This window comes from Pan troglodytes, chromosome 16, assembly GCF_028858775.2.
Source record: "Pan troglodytes isolate AG18354 chromosome 16, NHGRI_mPanTro3-v2.0_pri, whole genome shotgun sequence".
NCBI lineage: Eukaryota > Metazoa > Chordata > Mammalia > Primates > Hominidae > Pan > Pan troglodytes.
In genome coordinates this window covers 40,907,520-40,934,579 of record NC_072414.2, presented here as the reverse complement: position 1 = coordinate 40,934,579, position 27,060 = coordinate 40,907,520, and the positions used below count along the sequence as shown (strand labels likewise).

Here is a 27,060-nt window from a genome sequence, read left to right as displayed (position 1 = left end):
ATAAGCATTATATATAGCTCATAAGAGCTCACACAGCCTATTTACATAATACCGGACTCTCAGGACCTGTCTAAGTTATGTCAAGTGTCTCTTCTCAACCTTTTCAAATGCAGAGGTGAGTTTTAAAAAATGTTAATCCATCTGAAATAGATATCTGCTGTTCACTTAAAAACAAAGAAACTCTTATTCAACACCAAATCTTGAATTTTTTTATCTTTTATGACAAGCAGCAATAAGTTGCAAAGTTCTGTGAAATAAAGGCAAGTACCATATCATTGTGCCTAGTCCAGTGATAGGAATGTTCTGGGGAGAGAATGTTCCAAATGCGTTGCCCAGAGAGCAAGAAAGATAAGCAAGGAATGGGGAACAGCCATCCAGTGAAAAATCTCAACATGAAACAAGTGAAAGAGATTCTGGCCTGGGATGTGTGATAAATCTCCAAATTTCTCTTCAGAAAATGTAAGAATCCGATTTTACAACTAGGCTGTCACTTAAGAAAAGAAGGAGGAAGAGGAGAGGGAGAGGAAAGGGGGAGGAGAAAGAGAGGAGGGAGAAGGAAGAGGAAGGATGAGGAAGGACGTGGGCATTGCTGTGGGAGGCCCCTGGGCCCTGGCAAGGAGTGAGTATTGATTCTGGAGGCCTCCAGGAAGCATAATGTGCACAGTCATGGGTAATATATTTATTTATGATTTATACCCTGCTGACTTCCAAAAAGGTTTGAGGTGGCTCACCTGCTAGTGAGTTAATGCTTCCTACACACACTGAGCAACTCTAAGCAAGTGAAAGAGCAGAAACTCTGTGAGTCATCATCCAACTGTTTAAGTGATAAGAGGGAGAAGGGAGCTATTTCTTCTGAATAAGATGCCCACAGACATTGTCAACACTCACCAGTAAGAATCTTGACACAGTAAAGCTCATTTAGTTGACATCACTAGGCAATCATTGACTTTTTCAGATGATTGAAGCTTCTCCCTTTAGATGTCAGTCTTCTAAAAATGTAGTATTTTACATGGAAACCTCTGTATAATGAAGATTATATGCTTCCTTCTCTTCATAGACAGATGATACTGTTTGAAAAAAAATTTTGGGAGGTAAATGTCAGGTTTTTTTCTAGATCTATGGTTTATTTTTATAACAGTTTTATTGAGCTATAATTCACATACTGTAAAATTCACTTTAAGTGTACAATTCAATTGTTTTTCATATAGTCACAAAATTGTGCAACCATCACCATTGTCTAGTTTTAAAACATTTTTAGCACTCCAAAAATAAACCCTGTAACCATTAGCAGTCACTCCCTCTTCTTCCCCTCCAACCCCTGGCAGAGACTAATCTACTTTCTGTCTCTGTGGATTTGTGTTTTCTGGCTATTTCTTATAAATGGAATCATATAATATGTGGTCTTTTGTGTCTGGTTCCTGTCATTGAGCAAGTGTTTTCAAGATTCATCATGTTGTAGCATGTGTCAGTTCTTCCTTTCTTTTTATTCCAGTATAATAGTCCATTGTACGGCAATACCACATTTTGTTATCCATTCACCAGTTACTGGACCTTCGGGTTGTCTCTACTTTTGGGCTATTATGAATAGTGCTATAATGAACATTCATGGGTAAGTTTTTGTGCAGACATGTGTTTTCAACTTTCTTGGGTGTACACCCAGAAGTGGGTACTGATTGGAATTCAATCTCATTTTTTTTTTCTGATGGAAATGGAGCCTTCATTCTAACAGTCATGGAATGCAATGGTTGGTTGCCCCTGAAGTCTGGATTCCCAAGTGGTTGAGCTTTTTGAACTTATCTGACTATATTTTTATACTTTATCAGATTTCTTTTGTTCAGTCAGCTATGACTTTTTGCTTTTCAGAGTGAGTCTGTCTCTGGGAGGACCCAACATTTCAATCTGGGCTCTTGAGCTCTGGAGAGGACAACCTGTTACCACTGTTATCGAAAGCAAGGGTAAATGGGCTCTGAATGAAAGACTGGGTTGCTCTCCTAAGAGAAAAACATAAGCATAAACATTAGTGTTGACTTAGTAGTATTTTTAGATGTTTTTGGGTGCATATTTTTGTATTCTTAGCCATGCTTAGGACATTTGAAGTTGTTAGGTGTAATACTTTCAGTAAGGTGTTATTGTATAAAGACTCTACTTTCAGATGATGGGGATTAAAACGTTACTTTTGCTGACATATAGGAAAGTCTATTTAAGAGCTGCTGAACTGATTCGAGTAAGAAACCTTTTCACAGAGATCTTTTTTGGTAGGAAGGGGGCTGCAGAGGAACCCTGACTCCTCAGCTGCCATCTGAAAGCACAGTTTAAAAGATCCCCCTTATCACTTCAGATTATATCACTACAAAACTCAAATAACTGGAGTTTAAACAAGATAGAGGTTTCCCTTTTTGTTCATGTTAGGTAGGTTGGCCAGGGATTCAGTCATCAATAACCCAGGATCCTTCCAGCTTTCTGTTTGGCCATCCTTAACACATGGCTTCCATCTTTGGGCTCATTCAAGATTGCAACAAGGCTGCTAGAGCACCCAGCATCATACCCATTTTCCAAGCAGCAGGAAGAAGGAATGGCAAATACAAACGGTGTACCTCCTGGCTGAGTCAGCCCCCTTTTAAATAGTTTTCCTTGAAGTCCTACCCAATAACATCCTCTCACATCTCCTTGGGCTCCTGGCTTCCAGGGAAGCTGAGAAATGGCAGTTTTTAAACTAGGTACATTGGAGATCTGTTAGTAAGGAAGAATGAGGGAAAGGAAAAGGAACAAAAGATGTAGGTAGGGCACACAGAGTCTCTGCCCTGGCCACCTAGGCTCTCATGCTTTAAGATGGATGCAACAGAGGTGGACACCACATGGTGTTGCACACAGAGCTGGGCAGAGCTTTGCAAGAGCCCATCCCTTTACCACTTGAAAGTTTGTAGGCTTAGATTGTTGAAAAATAAATAGACCTTTTTCTGAAGAAGACATAAAAATGGCCAACAGCTATATAAAAAGTTGCTCGGCCAGGGCAGAGACTCTGGGTGTCCTACCTACACCTTATGTTCCTTTTCCTTTCCCTCTTTCTACCTTACTAACAGATCCCCAATGTACGCAGCTTAAAAACTGCCATTTCTCAGCTTCCCTGGAAGCCAGGGGCCCAAGGAGATGTGAGAGGATGTTATTGGGTAGGACTTCAAGGAAAACTATTACTGATCATCAGGGAAATGCAAATCAAAACTATATGGGATATCATCTCACACCTGTTAAGAGGGCTATTATCAAAAAGACAAGAGACAATAAGTGAAGGTGTGGAGAACAGGGAACTTGTGTGCACTCTTGGTGGGAATGTAAACTGGCACAATCATTATGGAAAACAATATGGAGGTTCTTCAAAAAATTCAAAGTAGAACTGTCATATGAGCCAGCAATCCTATTGCTGGGTATATACCCAAAGGAAATGAAATCAGCATTTTGTAGAGCTTTCTGCACCCCCGTGTTCATTGTAGCATTATTCACAGTAGTCAAGATATGGAAACAACCAAAGTATCCACTGATGGATAAATGGATAAAGAAATTGTGGTATATATACAATGAAATATTATTCAGCCTTAAAAAAGAAGGTAATCTTGTCATTTGTGACAACATGGATGAACCTAGAGAACATTATTCTAAGTGAAATAAGCCAGATATAGAAAGAAAACTACTGCATGATTTCACTTATATGTGGAATCTTGTAAAGGTGGAATATATAGAGGCAGAGAGTAGAACAGGGGTTACAAGGGCCAGGGAGCGGGAGAAAATGGTGAGGTATAGGTCAAGGGGCCCAAACTTGCAGTTACATAGGATGAATAGGTCTAGAGATCTAATGTGCAGCATGAGGACTATTGTTAGTAACATTGGATTGTAGATGGAAAATTTGCTAAGGGAGTAGAGGTTGGGTGTTTTTACCCACATACATAAAGATTATTGAGAGGAATGTTTTTGGTAATGGTTGAATTGTCTATCTCAGTTCTTCAGTGAGACTTTCTGGAGGATATGGGATTTCAGAAGAATGTTAAAGGAAGTGATGCTATCAGCAGACCCTCTTTAGGTATTATGGGAATGGCTGGCTTAGAGCCAGCATGGTATCACCTACACTTGGTTTCCATTGATGTACGCATGAATGCCATTGGTCAGGGGAATTCAGGGCAATGGTTGAAGGTTTGGTGTGTAGTCAGTGACTGGGCAAGAAAAGAAGCTGCCTAACTTCTATGAAAATCTCAAGCCTGAACTACACTTCTTATTAGCTATAACCAACTGACCTCTCCCTGCTCCTAGACTCTTACTTCAGCATTCCTAACTTTTTGATTACTTACATCAATCTATATCTCCTTCTAGAAAGTCATTACTTAATGTAATAACCAATGATAATAATTGATTATCATGAGATCTTCAAGCAATGTAAAAAAAATTGGATAATAATAACAAATAATTAATAATAATCCACTCATGCTAGCAGACTTTAAAGGAAAATAGAGATCTCCCTGTGCCCTTTTTTTCTCCTTAGCTAAAAATGCTGAGTTTTTTTTTTAAAGAATACAAGCTATAAAATAAGCAACTTGAATCTAGGATCCTATTTACATTGCATCCTGAAGGTGTCGGTTATTTAAGTTATAACAGCGTTATTTGAGTTTGATTCAAAAATCTATGTTCGATTTTAATGGGAACCTGATGTTTGTGATCGAATAGCTTAGCAAATTTCTATGCTTGCTTAGAGCTTTGTGCTGCGGGGTGATCTTGTTTAAGTCACTTAAATGCTTTGGAAATAAAGGGGTTGGGACAAATAGTGTCGTCCATCACAAAGTTTTTATGAATCTAGGCTTTTTGTTTTTTTAAAAAAATACTGACTAACAGGTCACCTCGTTCTAGCTCTGATCATGATGACCCTGTGATGTAATCCTGAAGCAACCCTACAGTTACTGAAGTCACAGGATCCTGCTGCTGTCCATCTTCACAGCATTGCCATTTACATAAAATTAGGCTCAATCCTGATTATTTATAAGAATATGACTCAAATACTGCATGTTCTCATTTATAAATGAGAATGAAATAATATGTACATGTGGGCATAGAGTTGAAATTGATAGACATTGGAGACTCAGAAGGGTGGGAGGGTGTGAAGGAGGTGAAGGATGAAAAATTACTTAATGAATCCAATGTGAACAATTTGAGTGATAGTTACAGTAAATGCCCAGACTTCACCACTACCCGGTATATCCATGAAACAAAACTGCACTTGTACCCCTTAAATTAACACCAAAAGAAGATTCCCAGAAAGGTATCCAGACATGAGAAAAGGGCAACTGTATCTTCAACTTTCAAAGTTACTTGATTTGAATGCTTGAGAGAATCTGATTCATAATTAAAATAATTTATTTGAATCAGGTCTTTCACATTTCATGGGTAGTCTTCACTCCTGCCTCCCCAGGGACTGTGATCTCGCCATTATTTCTCTTCTCTCCTGTTACTGTCAAACTTTCTATCAATAAACATGCTCAAATCTGTTCTACCCTTAAAATAACACCCTCCCCTAAGCTTGTCTTGCCCCTCTTGTTAAAATATCAATTTCTCAAAACAAAAACAAAAGTACTATGCTTACCGGTTCACTGCCTCATCTCCATATCAAATTTTAAATCTCTTGCTACCTGGCTTCTACGTTGACTACTCCACTGATAATGTTCCACAGAAGCCAACAGTTGCCAAACTCCTATGAACATTTTCCAGTTCCTTAGCCTATTGACCCTCTCCACTGCCCTGAATTCAGTCAACAACTTCTTCCTCCATGGAGCTCTGTGTACCCTTGACTGCTGCTGTCTTATACTCTTCTGATTCGCTTTGTACATCTCTGACTTTTGTGTCTTTAGTAGACTGTTCTCTGCCTTCCCTTTAAATGCTGAGTGACATCAGATAAGCCATTTAATTTTTTATCCACAAAAAGTAGAGGAGTTGGAATGGATCATCTCTAAGGTCCCTTCGAGCCCTGGTGTGCTTTTAGTCATATTATCAGGAGTCAGAATTCACTGCTCCAGGTACAGACAACTCTTGTGTTTCATGTAAAAAGAAGTATAATGAGAAATGATTAACATTTGAGCTGCATTTCCGCAAAGCCGTATTGTTGACTGCTGCTTTTTCAAAGAAGTCATAAAAGCTGAAAACTAATACAGCATAATTCAGCAGTTTATCACCATGTGGGAGAATGACTAATGTGAGTCATGGTTTCAGTATAACGAACACTGACCATTCATTTAGGACTTCAGTGCTGTGACATAGAGGGAGAATGACGTCAATGAGGTTCTTTGCCCACATGGTCTCCAGACATGACCACACATTGAACATGCAAAGTCCTAGAGCGCTGGGGTTTCTATGCTTGCTTAGAGCTTTGTGCTGCGGGGTGATCTTGTTCAAGTCACTTAAATGCTTTGGAAATAAAGGGGTTGGGACAAATAGTGTCGTCCATCACAAAGTTTTTATGAATCTAGGGTTTTTGTTTTTTTAAAAAAATACTGACTAACAGGTCACCTCGTTCTAGCTCTGATCATGATGACCCTGTGATGTAATCCTGAAGCAAGCCTACAGTTACTGAACTGTAACTGTGAATGAAACCACCCTCATACTGATGCTGCTACTAGGGACATCAACTTTGACCAGACATGGTAACTGATGACAAAAATTTTGGCCTTTGACACTGCTGAGTCAAACGGAAAATGGAGTAGAAGAAAGAATTTGATGGAGCTGCTGTTTGTCTACCTTGTAGTATTTGCAGATGCTCTCATTTGTGAATACACAGAGTTCCTCCAGTAAATATTTAATTAAATTGAAACTCGACATCCTAGGTACTGAAAGCTGAGTCAGATTTGTGTGATTTTAGGGTGTAGGATATAATTATTTAATTTTGTTGAGGAGCTGATAATTGAGAATGAAGGTCAAAATATCCCAAAAATGTTCAATTGTAAGTGGATTATGTGTTGGCAGGAGAGACCATAAACACAGTGTCACTATTAGGTTAGATCATATTCTCAACTTAACTAGACAAGAATACAAAATATAATTGGTAGGTCATTCACTAAACCATCCTGCAAGGGCATTGCCTTGGCTACAGCAGTAACCATAACCAACTTGATGGTGGACATGTTGGGCCACTGAGAAAATCGACAGGGCCCTGTGCTTAAGGTGTTCTTAGCAGACACCTAGAGCAACCTTGTCAGCATCTGTGTCTGGGCCCATCCTTCTGCTGCCCCATGATGGGTTGCACAGGGCTGCCGCCTCTTGGCTTCTCTGCCTAGGAGCCTTGGAATACCAGATGGGCTTCCAATGGCAGGCCTAGTCTTTAGATTAGCTTTGTCTGCACAGCTATGATCCTGGCTTTTTGCCTAACCTTTCAGAGCAAAGGACATCCAGCAAGACTCTCCTGGGAAGCAGATTAACTTCTGTGAGTCACTGCTCTTCCATCTCATTTATGATTCATGACCTGAGCTGTATTTTTAGCTTTTATTTATTTGGGTCTGAGAAGTGGGCTGGGTGGAAGTGTAGTTGGGAAACTCATGAAAGAATAAGAAGAAATTGGCATCACATCTAAGCGAGGGTGGCCTGAAACTTGGTTACAGTCCTCAGACATTCAACATAGTGTATTGAGAGCCTACTGTGTGTCACATATTGTGCTGGACTCCAAGAACAAAAGGGAAAATGAGAACCAGCTTCTGCCCTCTAAGAGCTCATTGAATTGTGTGGGCAGATGGTTAATTGGATGATTAATGTAATGTAGCCCCTGCTGATATCTCAGCCATATCCCTGGACATTAGTCATATTGAAGTATTTGGTATTTTTGGACCACCCCTTATTTTTGCCCTTACCTCTTGCACATGCTGTGCCCATTGTCTGGAAATTCCTCCACCATAATCTCTCATTGCCTGCCCTTCATAACTCGCCCCAGCATCCTTCCTCTGACCCTTCTTCCCTGATTCCCTGAGGCTGGTCTGGAGCCTCTCTGACACACTCCCATAGCCCCTTGCATCCAAGTGCTCATCACACTCCTATGGAGCGCCATTGATTAAGGTCCCTGCACAGTAATTGAGGCTTGTTTATCAGCTCCCCATACTAAGGCAGGTAGAACTGAAGACAATCAGGAACAGCAGTATAGTCATCCCACTGTAATGATGAACATATGCTGAGACCTTTGTATGTGCCAGTCACTGTGCTTAGCACCACACATGCATTACCTGATTGGATCCTCACAATAACCCTATGAAACACATAAACTATTGTTCTTGTTTTATGGATGAGGAAACTGAGGCTTTGAGAATTAAAGTTATTTGTCCAAGGTTTCACAGCCAGTACGTGTAAAGCTGAGATTCAAACCCAGGCCCTTCTGATTCTCAAAGCCCATGCTCCTAGACTCTATGCCATATTCCTTCTCCCCTCTCATGGTTATTGTATCAGTCAGGATAGGGCAGGTCATTCTATGTTAACAAGTAATGCCAACATCTCAGTGGCTTAGACAAAAAGGTTTACTTCTTGCTCATGTCATGGTCCGAGCACATTGGCTGGGGGCGTCTGCTGTATGTTATTCTCACTCAGCAAAAAGGCTGAAGGTGGCTTTCTCTCTGTGCCTCCCCAGTTGCAAGAGAAAGAACATGTGACAAATCACTCCCACAGTGATATCATTGGCCGAATCAGGTGCTGTACCCAACTTCAAAGGGGCAGGAGAAGTGCAATGCTGCTGTGTGCTGGGAAGATGAAGAATTGGAATATTTGTGGAACGGTACTAATGACTCCCACAATATAAAAGAAAGGAGTGAGGGAAATAGAGAAATGAAAATAATAGAGGATAAAGTGTTCAGAGGAATAAGGGCCTTCCAGGGAATAGGAGAAAGCTTGCCTTTTTAAACCATAGGTCTCCAGTTAAATGGCTGCTGGGATCAATTATTCAGTTGTTCTTCCTGTAAGTTGCATTGTTAAGGCTTCTTCTCTTCTGAATGTATTAATACTTTGACACAACCTGGGATTTTGCTGGATCTATCAGGAGAGAGTAGTCAATTGCTATTACAAAAGCATCTTAATCTGAGTAGGGTCAGCTTTTGCAAGCCAGTATTCCAATTCTCATTTTCATTATGGAGAACCAGTCCCACCAGGTTAAAGACTTTCTCCAACAACAGAGAGTAGCATTCCTGGTTTCCTAGGATTAGGCCTACATGGTGATAAAGATCTTAAAAGTCTCTTAGGAGGCTTGGCTACAGTGCCAACACTTGCTCCTCCCCGCAAAAGACTTGGGTTAAAGCTATTGGTTGCAACTTTTAGATCTCAATAACAACATTAAAATTGAATATAAAATACAAGCCCTCAAGGAATTTCTGCAAAGAATATATTGGGAATATTTTGGTCAAGGAGAATTCACCTTTGTACAAAGCAATTCCTGTTTTCAGAGAACACAGAATGGCTGACACAGTATAAAACTGAGCACAATACCTACTGTCTTAGGTATTGGATGCAGCAATCTTTTGTCAAGTCACTATAAGTTATTGGATAATGTAAAACATTTGCTACATACAGGGGGTGTCTGGCCTTACCACTCCTCTTTCTCTTCATGATATGGATAGATAGATCTATATGTGTATCATTTATATCTCTATCTATCTATCTATCTATCTATCTATCATCTATTTATCTGTGTGTCTGTGTGATAGAGTACTACCTTCTATATATAATATATGCAAGGCATGAGTCTCCCCTAGATGGTAAACTTCTTTAGGTCAGGATCGGAGAGATGACATGGAACAGCAGCTTTAAACATCAAAAGATCTGGGTTCTTCTCCATTAATCAGCCCTGTGACTCTTGAGCACAGCATTGAACCTCTGAGAATCAGTTTTTCCATCTGTAAAAAGGCATCAGGGCCAGGCGTGGTGGCTCAGACCTGTAATCCCAGGTTTTTGGGAGGCCAAGGTGAGAGAATTCACTTGAAGTGAGGAGTTTGAGATCACCTGGGCAACATAATGAGACCCCATCTCTACAAAAATAAAAATAAAAAAGGAGATCACCTACCTATTCAGGTCTCATCACAGTTTCATTATGAGGCTCAAATGATATAATACTTTTGTGACTAAACAGAATATACATCTCTATTTGTGCAAAGGCACATGATGAATCTCATAGCACAACTTTTCTGGCCATGCCCAGCAGCAGAAAGAGCCATTTGTGGCTCCCAACACATTGGTGTAAAGTTATTCCTAGGAGAAGTCATAGCTCTCCAAATGCTATCAGTATAGTTTTTGCTACAGGGATGACCTCCAGCTGGGTGACTTTGTCTGTGCTCAAGTCTGTAGGCAGAGATGAAACCTCTCTTAGTTCAAACAAATTCCCCTGTGTAAGGGATTTTCAATGGGAGTAGGACTGTTGGAATGAGACAGTATATAGCTGCCTCACGGGATGCAGATGGTTGTCATACTTTCCTTGCCCACAGATGACCAGTACTTTTTTCAGAGAAATTGAAAGATTTCTTTGGACAACTGTAGGCAGCTCATTTCCCAGTGTATTAGTCTGTTCTCACATTGTTATAAAGAACTACCCAAGACTGGGTCATTAATAAAGAAAAGAGGTTTAATTGACTCACAGTTCTGCAGGCTGTACAGGAGCCATGGCTGGGGAGGTCTCAGGAAACTTACAATCATGGTGGAAGGCAAAGGGGAAGCAGGCACAAGCTTGGTTCAGCTTACTTTAAGCGGACTGGGAATAGAATCTTGGGGATGGAGACAATGGAGACTCTCTCCATCTGCGGGGGTGGAGTCCACTTAGCAGGGAAAGACATCAAAGGAGATGGATTGGGCCAAGTGAAAGGCCTTGCTCACTTCACAACCCTGCCTTTTGACTTGGGCAGGAACCCTGGAGAAAGGAGATCTGCCTTTTGTAAGAGCAAACAGAACAACAACTTATGGTTAGAAGGTTCCATCGTTATAATGACTAATGACTTACAGGGTTGAAATTTCCTGGTTGTTGAGTCTCCAATGTGAATGACTGAACAAATCCAGATTTTCAGGCTTTTAAACCTGGAGCAGAAGGAGGAGTTTTCAGCAAAAATAGATGTTTGTATTTTAAAAATATATATTCAAATTCAATCAACCAAAATATATTTGGAGGGTCTACTATGTTCTAGGTGTTGGGGATACAAAACTCCCTGTTCTCTGCTACTAATCTTCTAGTAGGGGAGAGAGATAGCCAACAAATACATAATAATTTCAGCAGTAAGTGCTCTGTAGAAAAGCAAATAAAAGAGGACACAGAATAGTGAAGAAATGGAAAGTGTTAGCACCTTTATTCTCCTTGATGCTATAGATTATAATATACATATTATTATATAATGCTACTATTATAGCATTCAAAGGTGCTATCAATTATTCCTAAGAAAAGTCCGTTTTTCCAAGACCACTTGCACCTCCTCCTTAAAGTTGTGTTCCAAGCAGCTCATCTCTCTGTCCGTCTCACTGAGCTCTCTCTAAACTTGCTTCCCTATTCCAGGGCAGGAGATGCCCTACTCCCACTTCTTCAAAACCCTGCCCAGGTTTTCATTTGATTGGTGTTACACTAAAAGGGGAAGGATTTTCCATTCCCTTCTTACACGACCCACATTCCAACTCAAACCTGGCACAAGGAGGGCTTTGGCCAGCTTAACTTCAGGATTATTTTAATTGACAATATACCCCTTTAAGAAGGAACACATTACAAATGGTCCAGTTAGGATGCAGGTTATTTTGAGACTTCCTGAACATCACTTCTTGGCTAGTTCATTCAAATAAATCATTTAATTGCACTGTAAGAGGTGCTGGGCATAATGATGACTAAGACTCACTCCCTGCCCTTGAGAAGCCCATAGTCCAGCAGGAGGCATAGACATTGGAACAGATAAATTGCAGCACCACAGGGTGACTGCAACCTAGGGGTGTGACAAAGGTGTTCTGGGATCCCAAAGGAAGAGCAATGAACTCCACCTCAAGGCTACAGAATATTTCAAAAAACTGTAGTCACTGCTGATGCCTCATTCATTTATCCATTATTCATCCATTCATACATATTTCCTGAATAGTTTATATCAAGGATCACACACTGCCTGCAGATATTGCTTGTTTGGATTCCTTTTGTTGTTGTTGCTTCTTGGTAATTGCTTTATTGAGATGTAATTCACATACCATATAATTCACCCATTTAAAGTATACAATTCAATGGTTTTTTAGTATATTCACAGAGTTGTGCAACTATCACCAATTACAGAACATTTTTATCAACCCCCAAAGAAACCTTGTACCTGTTAGAGGTCACACTCCATTCCCCAAAAACCACATAGCCCTACTTTCTAGCTCTACAAATTTTTCTATTCTGGACATTTCACATAAATAAAATAAAATCAGTCTTTTATGATTGTCTTTTTTCACTTAGAATTAATATTTTCAAAGTTCATTCATGCTGCAGCATGTATCAATACTTGATCGCTTTTTATTGCCAAATACTATTCCATTGCATGATATACTACCTTTTATTTGTCCATTCATCAGTTGATGGACATTTGGGTTATTTCTACCTTTTGGCTATTATAAATAATGTTGCTATGAACATTTAGGTGCAAGTTTTTGTGTGGACATATGCTTTCAATTTTATTGGGTATATTTCTAGGAGTGGAATTGCTGGGTCATATGGGTAATTCTATGTTTAACTGTTTGAGAAACTGCCAAGCTGTTTCCCCTAGTGGTGTTACCATGTTGTATTCCCACCAGCAATGTATGATGGTTCCAGTTTCTCCACATCTTCACCAACATTTATTTTCAGTTTGCTGATTTGTATTTTAAATTATAGCCATTCCAGAGGGTGTGAAGTTGTACCTCACTGTGGCTTTGATTTGCATTCCAATGGTAAATTATATTGAACATCTTTTCATGTGCTTATTGTCTATTTGTATATATTTCTTGGAGAAATGTCTGTTCAGATCTTTTGTCCATTTTTAAATTGGGTTATTTGTCTTTTTATCATTGGGTTGTAAGAGTTTTTTAATGTATTTTAGATGCAAGTTTCTTAGCAGATATATCATTTGCAAATATTTTCTCCCATTCTCTGAGTGGTTTTTTCACTTTCTTCTTAGTGTCATTTGAAGCACAAAAGAATTTAATTTTTATGAAGTCCAACCTATATATTTATTTCCTTTGGTTGCTGGTGCTTTTGGTGTCATATCTAAGAAACCATTGCCTATTCTGAGGTCCTGTGATTATGACTGTTTTCTTTAAGGAGTTTTACAGTTTTAGCTCTTATATTTAGGTCTTGTAACCATTCTGAGTTTATGTTTTGCTTATGGTATGAGATAGAGATCCAACTTTTATATACAATTGCTCTGGTGCCATCGGTTGAAAACAATGTCATTTTTCCATTGAATTCTTTTGTCACCTTTGTCAAAATTCAATTGACAGTAAATTCAGGGGTTTACTTTTGGACTCAGTTCTATTCTACTAATCTATATGTCTATCATTATGCTAGTACCACATTATCTTGATTGTGTAGCTGAGCAGTAGGTTTTGAAATTGGGACATGCGGATTCTCTAACTTTGTTCTTTTTCAAGATTGTGCTGATTATTTTGAAATTACACATGAATGTTAGGAAATTACACATGAATTTGAAGTTAGACATGAATTTTAGGATCAGTTTGTCAATTTCTACAAAGAAGCCATCTGAGATTTTGATAGGGATTCTGCTGAAGTTCTAGATCAGCTTTTGGGAGTATTACTATCTTAACATTATTAAGTTTTCTGATCCATGAACATGGGATGTTTTTTCCATTTATTTCACTTTTCTTAAATTTCCTTCAACAATGTTTTTCAGTTTTCAAAGTGTAAGCTTATCCTATCAGATTTATTCATAAGTATTTTATTCTTTTTGATCACATATTGCAAATGAAATTATTTTCTTAATTTTGTTTTGGATTGTTCATTGTGACTTGCTGGAATTAAAAATCAGGAAAACTTACAAATAAAGTCTGATTTCTGACCTCTTTTGAAAAATCACAGGGTCTGGTTTCCCAAATGGTAATGAGGGACTGGAATGATTGGTTTGGGTCTTGTTCTTTTTGTAGGCCATATGATTCCAAGTTTGTCCTAATCTAGCTACTTTCTTATATCTAGTTTACTTTGCTCATTAATATATTTATTATTAAGCATTGAGTTTTTGGCCTTTATGATTATTCTTTTGGGAAATTTAAGTTAGATGAGATTCAATTTGAAAGAGCAGTTAATATTATTTAAGTCCTTAATGTGATTTTTTTATATGCATATCCCATTCTTTCTTAAAAGTTACCTCAAGCCATATCTTACTTGCTCATCTCAAGAATATTGTTGATCCAGGCTTTACACAGAGGATACAAAGAAGAAACAGACACCATTCTTGCTATAAAAGAGATACGGACACATTGACCAAGAAGTAGTTCCATATTAGCAAAGGAAGTTTTATTAAAGGTCTGCTAGAAGTTCATACAGAGTATAGAAGAGGGCCCAAAGAAGATCAAGGCTGCAGATAGGGATGGGGAAGAAGAGGAGAGATCTCATAAAAGAAGTGACTTTGCATTTCCTTGTGAATGATGAGTAGGTGTTAATAAGATGGACATGGATAAGAAGGACATTTCAAGAGGGAGGAGCAAAGGAAGGGGTTGTTCTGAATTTTGAAGCATGGTGAGTTCAGGCAAACGACCAGAGTGCAAAATGAGAGGGCAAAAGCGGGGAGGAAAAGGCTAAAGAGTTCAGCAAGAGCCAAATCATGAGAGGCCCTGTACATCATTCTAAGAAAGCTGGATCTTTTCCTGAAGACTAGTGTTTTCTCCAAAGTGTGATTCCTGGACAACCTGTAGTAGAAGGACCTGATTGCTTATTAAAATGCAGTTTCACAGTCTTACTGAAGAAGAATTTCTCAGAGCCTGGGAATTTTATTTTTAAAATCTGATTTGTAAGTTTCCCTGGTGATTCTTAAGTTCTCTAAAGTTTGGGAAGCTCTGCTTTAAGGATGGGGGTCTTGGGAGTGTTTTAAGTGAGAATGATTGGGGGATCAGACAGAATGATAACATGCCATATATGTGTTTTAGTAATGTGCTGGCTGCACTGGGAAAGGCAGATTCAAAAGGTGGGACACCAGAAACCCCATCTTAGGGAGGGCCATATTCTAAAGTCAACAGTAGAATAAAACTCAGAATAAAGAATACACTGGATCATCCTTGAAATCTCCAACTCCCACGCATCTGGACGATCAATTGTCAGAATCAATGTCTTGTGTTTCTGTTTGCATTTATGGAGAAATACTCTTTCTCTGGGGCAGAGTATGTCTCCAATAATGCAAACAGAAACACAAGACATTTATTATTGCAAACAGAAACACAAGACATTATTTAACTCTCCATAAATTCAGATACTCTTTCTCTGGGGCAGATAGTTACCCTACTCTCTGGCAAGTAGGGTTGAAAGACTGAGGAGATAACAAAGGGGCTAATCTCTCGCTTTCTGCCTGCCAAATGGATGCAGTTGAATTCATATGTTTTGCCCATGAATATGATGAGACCCCAGTACTGCAATTGAGAGAAAGAATGTGCCTAAACTTGGACAGTAAATGCTGGGGGTAGTGTGCAGAGTTCAGGGAAGAAGACAGGGAAGTTATGATGATGATAGGGAGATTGAAAGGATGTGGCTTACCTCTTGATTGGTTGATGGATTTGAAAAAAAAGTAAGAGTTGACTTTTCTGGTTTATGTAATTAGGTAGATAGTGATACTATTGGTTTAGATCAGAAATGTAAGCAGAGGAATAATTTGAATGTATTGAATTTGAGATGCAATTAGAATATTCATGTGCCAATACACATCTGAAGGTGGGAGAAAACCTGGGCTAAAAATGTGTGTGGCATGAGCATGAGGTAGTAATTGAAAGCAAAGGAGTGTACATGCTAGAGACTGATTTTATTAGACTAGAGTAGAACCTAGGAATCAGAATTTTTAATACTTCCCAAGTGATTCTAATATGCAGTCAGGGTTGAGAATCACTGGTATAGGGAGAGAAGGAACCATTGTTTTTAAAAAATAAGAAACTAGCAAAGGAGACTGAGAACGAATAGTCAGAGAAGATGAGGAATTGGAGAAAATGTTCTCAGGAAAGCTAAAGAAGAGAGCTCAGAGGAAAATGAAGGGATTGAGTAAAGGTCGACAGCGGTAGGTGACCCCAATAGGTGAGTAGGAAAACAAAAATCGTTCACTAAAGGAACTTTGAGGAAGTAGTTGGTGAGGCCAGAAACTTTACTATTGTGAGTTGAGGCATGAGTGAAAGGAAGAAAGTGAGACAGTGTTTCAAGGTTATGAAGGGAATGTCCCTGTTTCTTACTCTCCCATTTTTTTTAAATGGGAAAGACTAAAAATTATTTAAAGGTGGCAGAAATATCCTGCTGTGTTTTCCTGCCATTTTGGTGGTCTCTACCATTGTTGAACATTTATTGCATGAAGGTCAGACCCTCCTTATATCATAGTTGATTATATACTGTTCTTCAGTGTTTGTTTTTAATTCATTATTTATTTTTTATTTACAGACAGGGTCTCGCTCTGTCCCCCAGGCTGGAGTGCAATGGCACCATTGTAGCTGACTGCAGCCTTAAACTCCTGGGCTCAAGTGATCCTCCTGCCTCAGCCTCCCAAGTAGCTGGGAAGTGATTTTCTTCCTTGTCTTAGCACTCTTATTATAAACTTACCAAGTGCAGGGCCTGTGCCTTAAACTTCTCTTGAAAAATATTCTCCCATACTCCTAGCCAAGATGCAGGTATATTCTGAGAAAGGGAATAAGCCACGTATAAAAAGAGATTTCACCCTACTCAATAAAACTGTGGTTCTTATAGATGAAGTAGTGAGCTTTGCTTATTTTATTTTTCAAATCTAAACTAATACTACTACTTATTTTTAAAAATAAATATGTTTACACTTATTTGTATAAACAGTACAAAAGTATAAAGTAAAAAGTAAAAACCTGCCTCTCTCCCATTTCCAAAAGCAACCACTGTTAGTTTCTTATTATCTGCAGACCTTCTTTCTAAGAGTATAAGAATATGTATCTTTTTTTCTTTAGGTAGCGTGCTTGTAGTCATCATTCTGTAAGAGAGTTAGGATGAGACTTCCCATAAGTAACTATCATTCCTTTCCTCTGAAAATCCCAGTAATTTCTTCTCTGGAGAGCAAAGCCCAAGATACACATGGCCATAAATAGGCTGTTCACCTCTCCCTGGGAGCAAGTGGTTGAAGCTCAGACAGTACAAAAATATTATGACTGCCTTGGGGCATAAAGGGAGGAAGCGAGTTGGGAGTTAGGTAAATCTATGCTGGGGGCTGAATGGGCAGGTTGTCTGAGCAACGCTGAGCTCCGCTGCTTTCCCACTGTTCCTGTAAGGCTCCAAATAAAGGTCTTCAGTGTCCTCTCCTCACCACAGGGTGGGGAATTAGGGAGTGTCCTCTGTCTCACCTCCTGCAGTTCCCAGAGCAGTTTGGATTCACATCTGCTGTTACCATTGTGGTCCCCCGTCTCGACACTGTTCACCGTGTTCCTGGGTAGACCAAAGGGAGGGTAGTGGCAGCCAGCAGGATAACTCCTCTTTTCACTTTTTCTGTTACACAGGGTCCTAGCAATGGACTGCAGACTCTAGAATAAACCCTGATTCAGTACCAGTGAATAAATGAAACTGAGCCAGGCACTTCTCTTTAATAGGCTTCAATTTCCTCATCTCTTAAAGAAAGTTAGCAACAATGACTAATCTCATAAAAAGAAAAGATAGGTCATCTCTTTTCATGGTTGTCCTATCTGAATGGGGCCAGGTTTCTTAAGAACAGAGCCCATGTCTTATGCAGATCTGCATTTAATACGTGAATGAGAAGTATTGTCATCTCCAGTTTATAGCTAACAAACTAAACTTCTCCTCTCTCGGGCCTTGATATTCAGCCACTATCTGCTTATGCAGTCATCAAACACCTAAAGAAAGAAGTGGACAGAGTATTTTTATGCACCGCCCCCTCCCCGCTTCCTCACCACGGTGTTTTTTAAGTGAAATGGATTGTGTGAGTCAATGGGAAGACTCACTCCATTCTTGTCTTTGGGGTAATTGTGGCAAAAATCAGTTGTGGTTTTCTCAACACATGCCCACAGTGGAAGGGGACTTGTCCTCATTGTCAATCATCTCAGGCCATGACTCATGTTTTTCCAGAAACTTCTGTTCAAATGACACACCTTAGAGGCCCCCTCCTGCCACCCTTCATCTCAGCCCCTATTCATCACTGATTGATTATTGATTTACTTGTTAATTTGCTTGTCTAGTATCTCTTTTTATTCCCTTGGCTATAACCACCGTAAGAGTAAAGATCACAGTCACTGCCCTATTCCCTGCAACAGGGAGTCACCTGTGCCATAGCTGACAGACAAGTGTATGAATCAAAACAGAGGTTCACATGAAGGGAAGGGGATCCCGAAGCAATGCTTGGGCTTGCCTTAGTCCGAAGCAGATAAGGTGGTTATAACCATGAAGTGTGATTAAGAATGAAACCGTGGAGGAATTCCTCTCACCCCCAAGACACTAAAAATTCCTCTCCTCATTGATAACCAAAATGAATGGCAACTTATTTAATAACTGGGCTGAGAATAGCCTTCACTTTGACACTCTCCTCACGTGGGTCTCAAACTTGATCAGCCTTGGGTGTCCTTGTTCCAGCTGTTTCCGTTTGTCCCTTTGTCCCCCTCCTGTTCAGACATTTCTGTCTGAACAGAAATGTCTGTTTCTGTTCTGTACTCTCCTTTCCTTTTAAAGTTCCCACTGTCAACTCTATCATCCAGGGCTGTTCCCACCCACAGCTTATAGCCCGCCTGAGAAGTAGGGCACATTCTTGCCAGCTTCCCACTTCACTACAAAACCTCCTCGGTCTAGGTTGTGTGTTGCCACTCCAAAATGAAGAACAACAAAAATACCAAACATGAAGTACATTGCTGAGAAATCTAGAAACCTTGCAAAGACGTTGTTCTGGCCTGTAGCACCTGAGGCTGAGTCCTGGGTGCTCTTGTACTCCTGGGTGGAGAGACCAGCCAAGCCTTCACCTCCCTCCGTCCCTCGGCTCGCCCTAGCCCCCACTCATTGTAAAGGTACAATAGAATTGAACAAAAGATGCTTCATTCATTCTTTCAACAAGTGTTTATCGAGTGCCCACCAGATCCTAGGCACTGTTGCAGGGAATATGGCAGTGATTGTGATCTTTAATCTTATGGTGGTTATAGCCAAGGGAATAGAAAGAGGTACTAGACAAGCAAATTAACAAGTAAACCAATAATCAATCAGTGATGAATAGGGGCTGAGATGAAGGGTGGCAGGAGGGGGCCTCTGAGGTGTGTCATTTGAACTGAAACCTGAAAGATGAGAAGGGGTTTGTCCTGCAGAACAGTGTAGGAGAGCCAGGCAGACAGAATGTCAAGTGCAGGGAAGAGCTGGGGTGTATTTGAAGAGTAGAAAGGAGGCCAATGTGGCAGCAAAGTGTGTAAGGGGACAGTGACACAGATGAAGCTGAAGGGGTGAGCTGGGGCCAGGAACCCCAGGGTCTAGGGGTTTATAGTAACGAGCTTGTTTTGATCATAGATGCCAGGAGTTTCATGTGGTGGAGGAACATGATCTGATATAAAGCTTTGAAGAACCACCACAGCGGAGTGTGAAAAATGTAGGTGCTTGGTCACCTTTTCAAAAAGTGTGCACGGATGGGCCAGTTGGTATCACCTTGTCTTCAATCGGTGATTTACAGCTAAAGGGAAAGATGATACCCACCTCCTCACCAACAAGACCTCCTGGGGGTATTGGAGGGGATTCAGGCCTGCTCTCCAGCCTGTGTGGGGAGTCCACTCTTTCCAGAGCCAGGACTGCAGGATATAGGGACGAAGACCTAGGCTCTGGGGTGGAAGAGGGCGCTGGAAGCCACCAAAAGCCAGAGAAGTCAGTGAAGACATATGGACAATCTTTTCATGCCACCTGGACGTGGAGCTTGGATGCTTGGAATTTCCTTTCTTGACAATTCTGAGATGGGCTTTCTAACCTACTTCCTATATCTAGCTTTCTTCTCCTAATAACACTTACAGTTGAAGAGAAATCTCTAGACACAACTTCCTTAAGGTACCCAAGGCTTGGGAAGTTACGTGTGATGGGGACAGAGTAAAATATCCAAAATGTTTCTTACTAGTGTGATGGGGACAGAGTAAAATATCCAAAATGTTTCAGTACTAGAGATCCCAAGAGGAGTGTAACTGAGTGTGACTAACAGGAGTCTGGATGAGACTGGCAGGGTGATTGTCCCGGCCAGCATGCTCTTCCCAGCACCAGGCTCCAGGCAGCACTCGGTGCATCAAGGAGTTCTATCTGCACAATCTGCTCAGAAATACTATTATACAGCAGGACGCGGTGGCTCATGCCTGTAATCCCAGCACTTTGGGAGGCCGAAGTGGGCAGATCGCTTAAGGTCAGGAGTTTAAGACCAGCCTGGCCAACATGGTGAAACCCCGTCTCTACTAAAAATACAAAAATTAGCCAGGTGCAGTGGCATGCGCCTGTAATCCCAGCTACTCAAAAGGCTGAGGCAGGAGAATTGCTTGAATTTGGGAGGCAGCGGTTGCAGTGAGCCAAGATCGTGCCACTGCACGCCAGCCTGGGTGACAGAGTGAGACTCCATCTCAAAAGAAAAAAAAAAAAGAAATACTATTATACAAGAAGTGTTTGGGTAGGTGCCCCTCCCCACCAGCTCCTGACATCTTTTGACAGTGTTTTTGCCATTCCCAAGCATAGAGAGGCTGGAAAGCCTCCAAAGGAAAGCTAAACAGGGAGCATATCATTTCCAAGGAGACAACAGATCATTTTCAATTGGACCTCTTAGCTCTAATAACATTTCTAAGGCAATTCTCAAAGAAGCACTCTCCCTCCTCAACCAAAGCTCTTCTGGGAGGATTGACTCTCACAGCCTCACCTGGCAAAGCTACACAGAAGACTACTAAGTCCACGTCCCTAGGCTGAATCCTCTGAGGTCTCCAGAATCCAATTTTCAGCTGCCAGCCTGTTATTTCCCGGATACCCCACCAGTGCCTTAAGTCAACAGCTCCCAAACCAATTCATCATCTTCCCTTCTCCTGGCTTTCCTGTTTCTGTTGATGGCATCACTGTTCCCTCTGCTACCCTGGCTGGAAACATCTGAGTGAGTCATCCTTGACTCATCCTTCTCTCTTGTTCTCCGTATCAAATCAACTGCCGAATTCTGTAGTATCTGTTTCCATGATGTCACTTGAATCTGTCCCGTCCTTCCTATTGACACCATCCCTCTTCAGTGTGGGCTGTCATTACTTCCCTCTCCACAGGATCATCCTAACTTATTCCCTCACCATTAACCCACCTTCATACTGCCGCTGACTTAAGCCTCCTCCAACACAGATCTAATCGCATCACGCCTGCCATGGATCCTCACTGCTGCCACACTAAATATAAACCATCTTTCAGCTTTATAAGTCACAATTCCCTTTGCAATACATGGTGTTCGAGCTAACCATACTAATCACTGATGCAGCACATGACTTTTGTCCTGTCAAGAACCCCCTTAATATTTAAATCAGCTGCAAAGGATGATAAGATCTTATATTACTAAGTTTGGTATTCTATGCATTTATATGCTTGTTCTATCCACTTAGAAGATTTGACATTCCTGTATTCTTTATCTCACATTTATTTTTGCTTCCTCTACTATTTAGGCCTTTGTATGTACCAGGCGTTGTTCTAAAAGCTTTATTTATATGTAGGAAATAATTTCACTCTCCTAACAATTCCTATTGTATCCCCATTTTACCAATGACAAAACTGTGAGGCACAGAAGTTAACTTGCTGAGGTTCAGGTTCCATAACTAAGAAGTAGCAGAGCCAGGATGCAAATTCACATGATCTGGCCCCAGAGCCCATGATCTTAACCACTGAACCCACATTTGTCTTTGTTACTTGCGTTATCTATATTATGGTTTGGATTTAACTGGTGTTTTGTAATTGAATTGAACCTTTAGGCATGTGTCCATTAACAGTCAGAAATAACAATGGTAGGCAGAGGGTGCAAATGTAACTTGATAGCAGAAGCTGATTTTAGGTGCTTCCTGGGAAGTTGCTGTGAAGCTAAGAGACAGCTTCTTGGAATTTTTGTCCTACTTCTTTTTTTTCTTCTTATTGTAGTACATGGGCTGTATTGAAGTGCTGCAATCAATGAGATCACTGGATTTTGGAATGAGAACCCAAGTTACAAGGTAAGAAGCCAAAAATGGGAGGGGCTTTGAGGAGTATGGTTTAAAGTCACAATAATTTCTCCCACAGGAATTTTATGCAAACCTTCCAATTCATTATGCACTTTTATTCATGCGACTGGAGTGTAGAAGGCTCGCCCAGTGACCTTCAATGAGTGGCTTGATCTCATTGTGTGAAAGATTTCTCAACTGTGTGGCAGTGCATCTGTGTTTCATGTGAGGATGAATAAGATGATACAGTCTACAGAAATAGCTGGTTTCCCAGGTACCAAAAGTATTTAAAATTATGCCTGGCAGGAAGCCATTACAGAATCAGACCTGTCAAGGAAGTAGCAGAAAATAAGACCAAGTAAGACTTTCAACATGAGAAAGCCCAAGCTTTCCCCAAGCTCTTCCTGACGTGAAAAACTGCTTACTCCTTGTCTGGGTCTCCCTCCTCTATGTACAGTGAGCTAGATGGAACAGTGGAATCAGGGAAGTTTTACCCAGGGTGACCCCAGGGAGCTTAGGGGAAGAAATCAGAATCCCTGTTACGTGGAGCTCAAGTCAGAAGCAGAAATACAAGGCATGGTTCATTAAAGCTAAGCCCAAAGCAAGGACGGAAAGAAGGAGTCAGTGCAGATTGGCAGCTGGAAAAATTGTGAAGTGAGGGAGATGAGGTGAGAGGACTGGGTCGATATGAGTAGTTCAGAATGAAGACTTGGGCATCCATTGGATGTGGTGCCAAGGTGTGTCTCAGGGGCATGCCACAGTAGATCTGTGCTTGCAGGCCTCCTGTTCTGAAGGTGAATGTTGTCATGTAGAGAATAACTCTCCCTAATGCTCATCCCATGAAATTCTAGGCCTAGAAAAAGAAGTATCCTGTGGTCAAAAAATGTAGCGAAAGGAGCCACATCACTCTTTAGGAGACTACAGTATACAATAGTATATTGAAGACTCTGAGCCTGGTGCAGTGGCTCACGCTTGTAATCCCAGCAACTCAGAAGGCTGAGGTTGGAGGATTGCTTGAGGCCAAGAGTTTGAGACCAGCCAGGGCAACATAGTGAGACTCCATCTCTACAAAAGTAAAAAGAACATAGCCAGGCACGGTAGCACATGCCAGTAGCCCCAGCTACTCAGGAGGCTGAGGCTGGAGGATCACTTGAGCCCAGGAGTTCAAGGCTTCAGTGAGAGATGATTGTGCCAATACACTCCTGTGTGGGTGACAGCAAGACCCTGACTCTTAAAAAAAAAAAAAAAAAAAAAAAAAAAAAAAAAAAAAAAAAGACTGAGTAGTCCTGTGCTGCTATAGTTGAAAAAACTCTACCCCTCAAAATTTTCTTTTTCTTTTTTCTTTTTTCTTTTCTTTTTTTTTTTTTTTTTTTGAGACAGAGTCTCACTCTGTCTCCCAGGCTGGAGTGGTGCAATCTTGGCTCACTGCAACCTCCACCTCACATGTTCAAGCAATTCTCCTGCCTCCGCCTCCCGAGTAGCCGGGACTACAGGTGCCCGCCACCACACCCGGCTAATTTCATATTTTTAGTAGAGATGGGGTTTCACTATGTTGGCCAGGCTGGTCTTGAACTCCTGACCTCAGGTCATCCACCTGCCTTGGACTCCCAAAGTTCTGGGATTAAGGCATGAGCCACTACACCCAGCCTTACCTTAAGATTTTCTAAACTTATTGGGCCTTGGATCCTTTTCTCGTATAACAGAAATGTACATCCTAGGGTTCCATGAAATGTGCCTTAGGAAATGCTGATTGAGACTCTCTGCCTTATGATGCATTCAAATCTGCCTTTCCAAACCTCTCTCAACCTATCCTTGGTATTTCCTCTGGAGTCAAACATATTATATAATCCTGTTTTTTGTACTCTTGGTACCTACACTGGCACATGGCAGAGGCTCAGTGGATATTTATTGAATAAATTCATGGTTCCACCTGACTACAGTTCCAGTATTTGCAAGCAGCTACATTTCTTCTCCCCTTTAAATCTTCTCTTACACATTCTCAGTGCCTTCAATTACTCTTCAAGTGACATGGTATCTAGACTACTTTCCAAACTGTTAGCCCTACTTTGATGGACATATTTCAGGGTTTACTCCATTTTGAAGATTCTTAATCTTGAGACATTTTTTCTTCCAATCCTGAGCAGGCTACAGATGAGAGAAAGAGGGCTGATACCCCAGGTTGGCACAGGACAAAGGAATCCCCACTGTCCTAACCTGAGAGCTATGGTCTGAATATGTCCCCTCAACATTTATGTATTGAAACTTAATTCCCAGTGTGAAAGTATCAAGAGGCAGGGCCTTTAGGAGGGGATTAATTCATTGGCCAGAGCCCTCACGAGTGGGATTAGTGATCTTATAAAAGGTGCAAGGGAGCATGTGAGGATGCAGCAAGAAGAACCCGGCTGAGAAGCAGCGTGAGCCTTCATCACACACCAGATCTACTGGTGCCTTGATCTTGGACTTCTCAGCCTCAAGAAGTCTAAGAAATACATTTCTATTACTTATTCATTACCCAGTCTGGGGTATTTTGTTATAGCAGCAGGAATGGACTAAGACACTGAGGATGACTAATCTTCTGTTCATTCACCCATTCATTCATTGATTCTTTCTTTTTCACTCGAATGTTTATGGAGTATCCATAAAGTGCCTGAAACTGTTCAAGTGAATAAGACAAAGCCTCTACCCTCATGGAATTTACACTGTTGCTGGGGAAACAGACTATAGGCAAGGAAACAGGTAAATAAGCAATCTACTTTCAGATAGGAAGAAGTGCTTATTTACTGCATCAAAAAAGCAGGGAATGAGGATAGAGATTTAGGTGGCGGGTTTTTAAATTTTATTTTATTTTCTAGTTATAAAATATTGCATGTTTACTTAGAAGATTTGGAAAGTACAGAAAAGTATGAAAGAGAAAATTACTCAGAATCTTACCTAGAGAGGGTGTCTATTAACCGTCTGTGTTTTAAATCCATTTCCAGTATTTTTTTCTATACATGAGCTTACAAAGAATTTTACACAAAATCTGAACAATAGTATATACTAAGTCTCCCATATTGAGCAATTTCCTGTTGCTAAAGATTCTAAGGCATGTTTTATCATGGTAAAATACACATAACAAGATTTACTATTTTAATCATTTATAAGTGTATAGTTCAGTGGCATTAAGCACATTCACATTGTTGCGCAACTATCGTCACCATCCATCTGCAGAACTTTTTCATCTTCCCGAAGATGAAAAACTGTACGCATTAAACTCTGTACCCATTAAACAGTAACTTCTGGCCAGGCGTGGTGGCTCACGCCTGTAATCCCAGCACTGGGAGGCTGAGGCAGATGGATCACTTGAGGTCAGGGATTTGAGATCACCTGATCAACATGGTGAAACCCTGTTTCTACTAAAAAAATACAAAATTAGCCAGGCATTGTGGCACACACCTGTAATCCCAGCTACTTGGGAGGCTGAGGCAGGAGAATTGCTTGAACCCGGGAGGCGGAGGTTGCAGTGAGCCGAGATTGCACCATTGCACTCCAGACTGGGCAACAAGAGCAAAACTCCATCTCAAAGGAAAAAAAAAAACAACGATAACTTCCCATTTCCTCTTCCTCCCCAGCCCCTGGCAACCACTGTTCTACTTTTTGTGTCTATGGATTTGACTGGTCTAGTTACCTCATAAAAGTGGAAACATACAGTATTTGTCCTTTTCTGTCTGGCTTATTTCCTTTAGCACAATGTATTCAAGATTAATTCATCTTGTAGCATGTGTCAGAATTTCATTCCTTTTTAAGGCTCAATACTACTCTCTGTTGTATGTCTATACTACATTTTGTCTATTCACCCATCAGTCAATAGACAAATGGGTTGTTTTTCTAAAATTTTAATAACTGCATAACATTCTCTTCTCTTCCTCCACCTCTTCCTCCTCCTCCTCCTCCTCTTCTCCTTCTCCTTCTTCGTCACCTTCTTCTCCTTCTCTTTCTTCTCCTCCTTCTTCTTCATATATAGAGACAGGGTCTCAATATTTGGCCAAGCTGATCTTGAACTTCTGGGCTCATGGGATCCTCCCACCTCAGACTTCCAAAGTGCTGGGATTACAGGCATGCTCCACCATGCCTGGCCTCTTCTATTTTTCATCATTATAAGTAATGCTGTGATTAACATCATATATATATCTTGATTATATTTCCAAAGGACAAATTCTAGAATTAGGATCACTAGGTCAAACAATATAAATGTTTTAAAGGCTTTTGATATGTATTGCTGGATGGCTCTGCAGTCTATTTGTACTAATTGGTACCCCCTTTTCCCAGCCATTTATCTATTTTTATCTACTTAAAAAAATCTCTGGCCGGGCGCGGTGGCTCATGCCTGTAATCCCAGCATTTTGGGAGGCTGAGGCGGGCAGAATAATTTGTAGATTTTTATTTTTACATACAACTAGAAACCTACCAAGTAAGATATAGGAAGTTCCTAATGTTAAGAATTTGTAAATTAAAATGAGTGCATTATTCGGGTTTATCAAGAATGATCATTCATCACTTGGATGTGCAATATTACAAAGCTCCTGCTCATGCACAGTTGAAGGTAATTGGAATTCCCATGCCAGGCGCAGTGGCTCACGCCTGTAATCCCAGCACTTTGGGAGGCTGAGGCGGGCAGATCATGAGGTCAGGAGATCGAGACCATCCTGGCTAACACAGTGAAACCCCATCCCTACTAAAAAT

The 27,060-nt window shown here is 40.6% G+C and overlaps 1 protein-coding gene across 2 annotated transcripts in view; it reads left to right on the top strand.

The window, feature by feature from the left end:
• Positions 1–27,060, top strand: part of SHC4 (SHC adaptor protein 4) — a 147,064-nt gene that overhangs the window by 25,266 nt on the left and 94,738 nt on the right. For both annotated transcript variants that reach the window (XM_054666913.1, XM_510385.8), the window contains one exon: positions 22,280–22,350. In XM_054666913.1, the coding sequence (XP_054522888.1) occupies positions 22,283–22,350 (68 nt within the window). In that variant the 5' untranslated portion in view covers positions 22,280–22,282. The remainder of the gene's footprint in view (positions 1–22,279; positions 22,351–27,060) is intronic.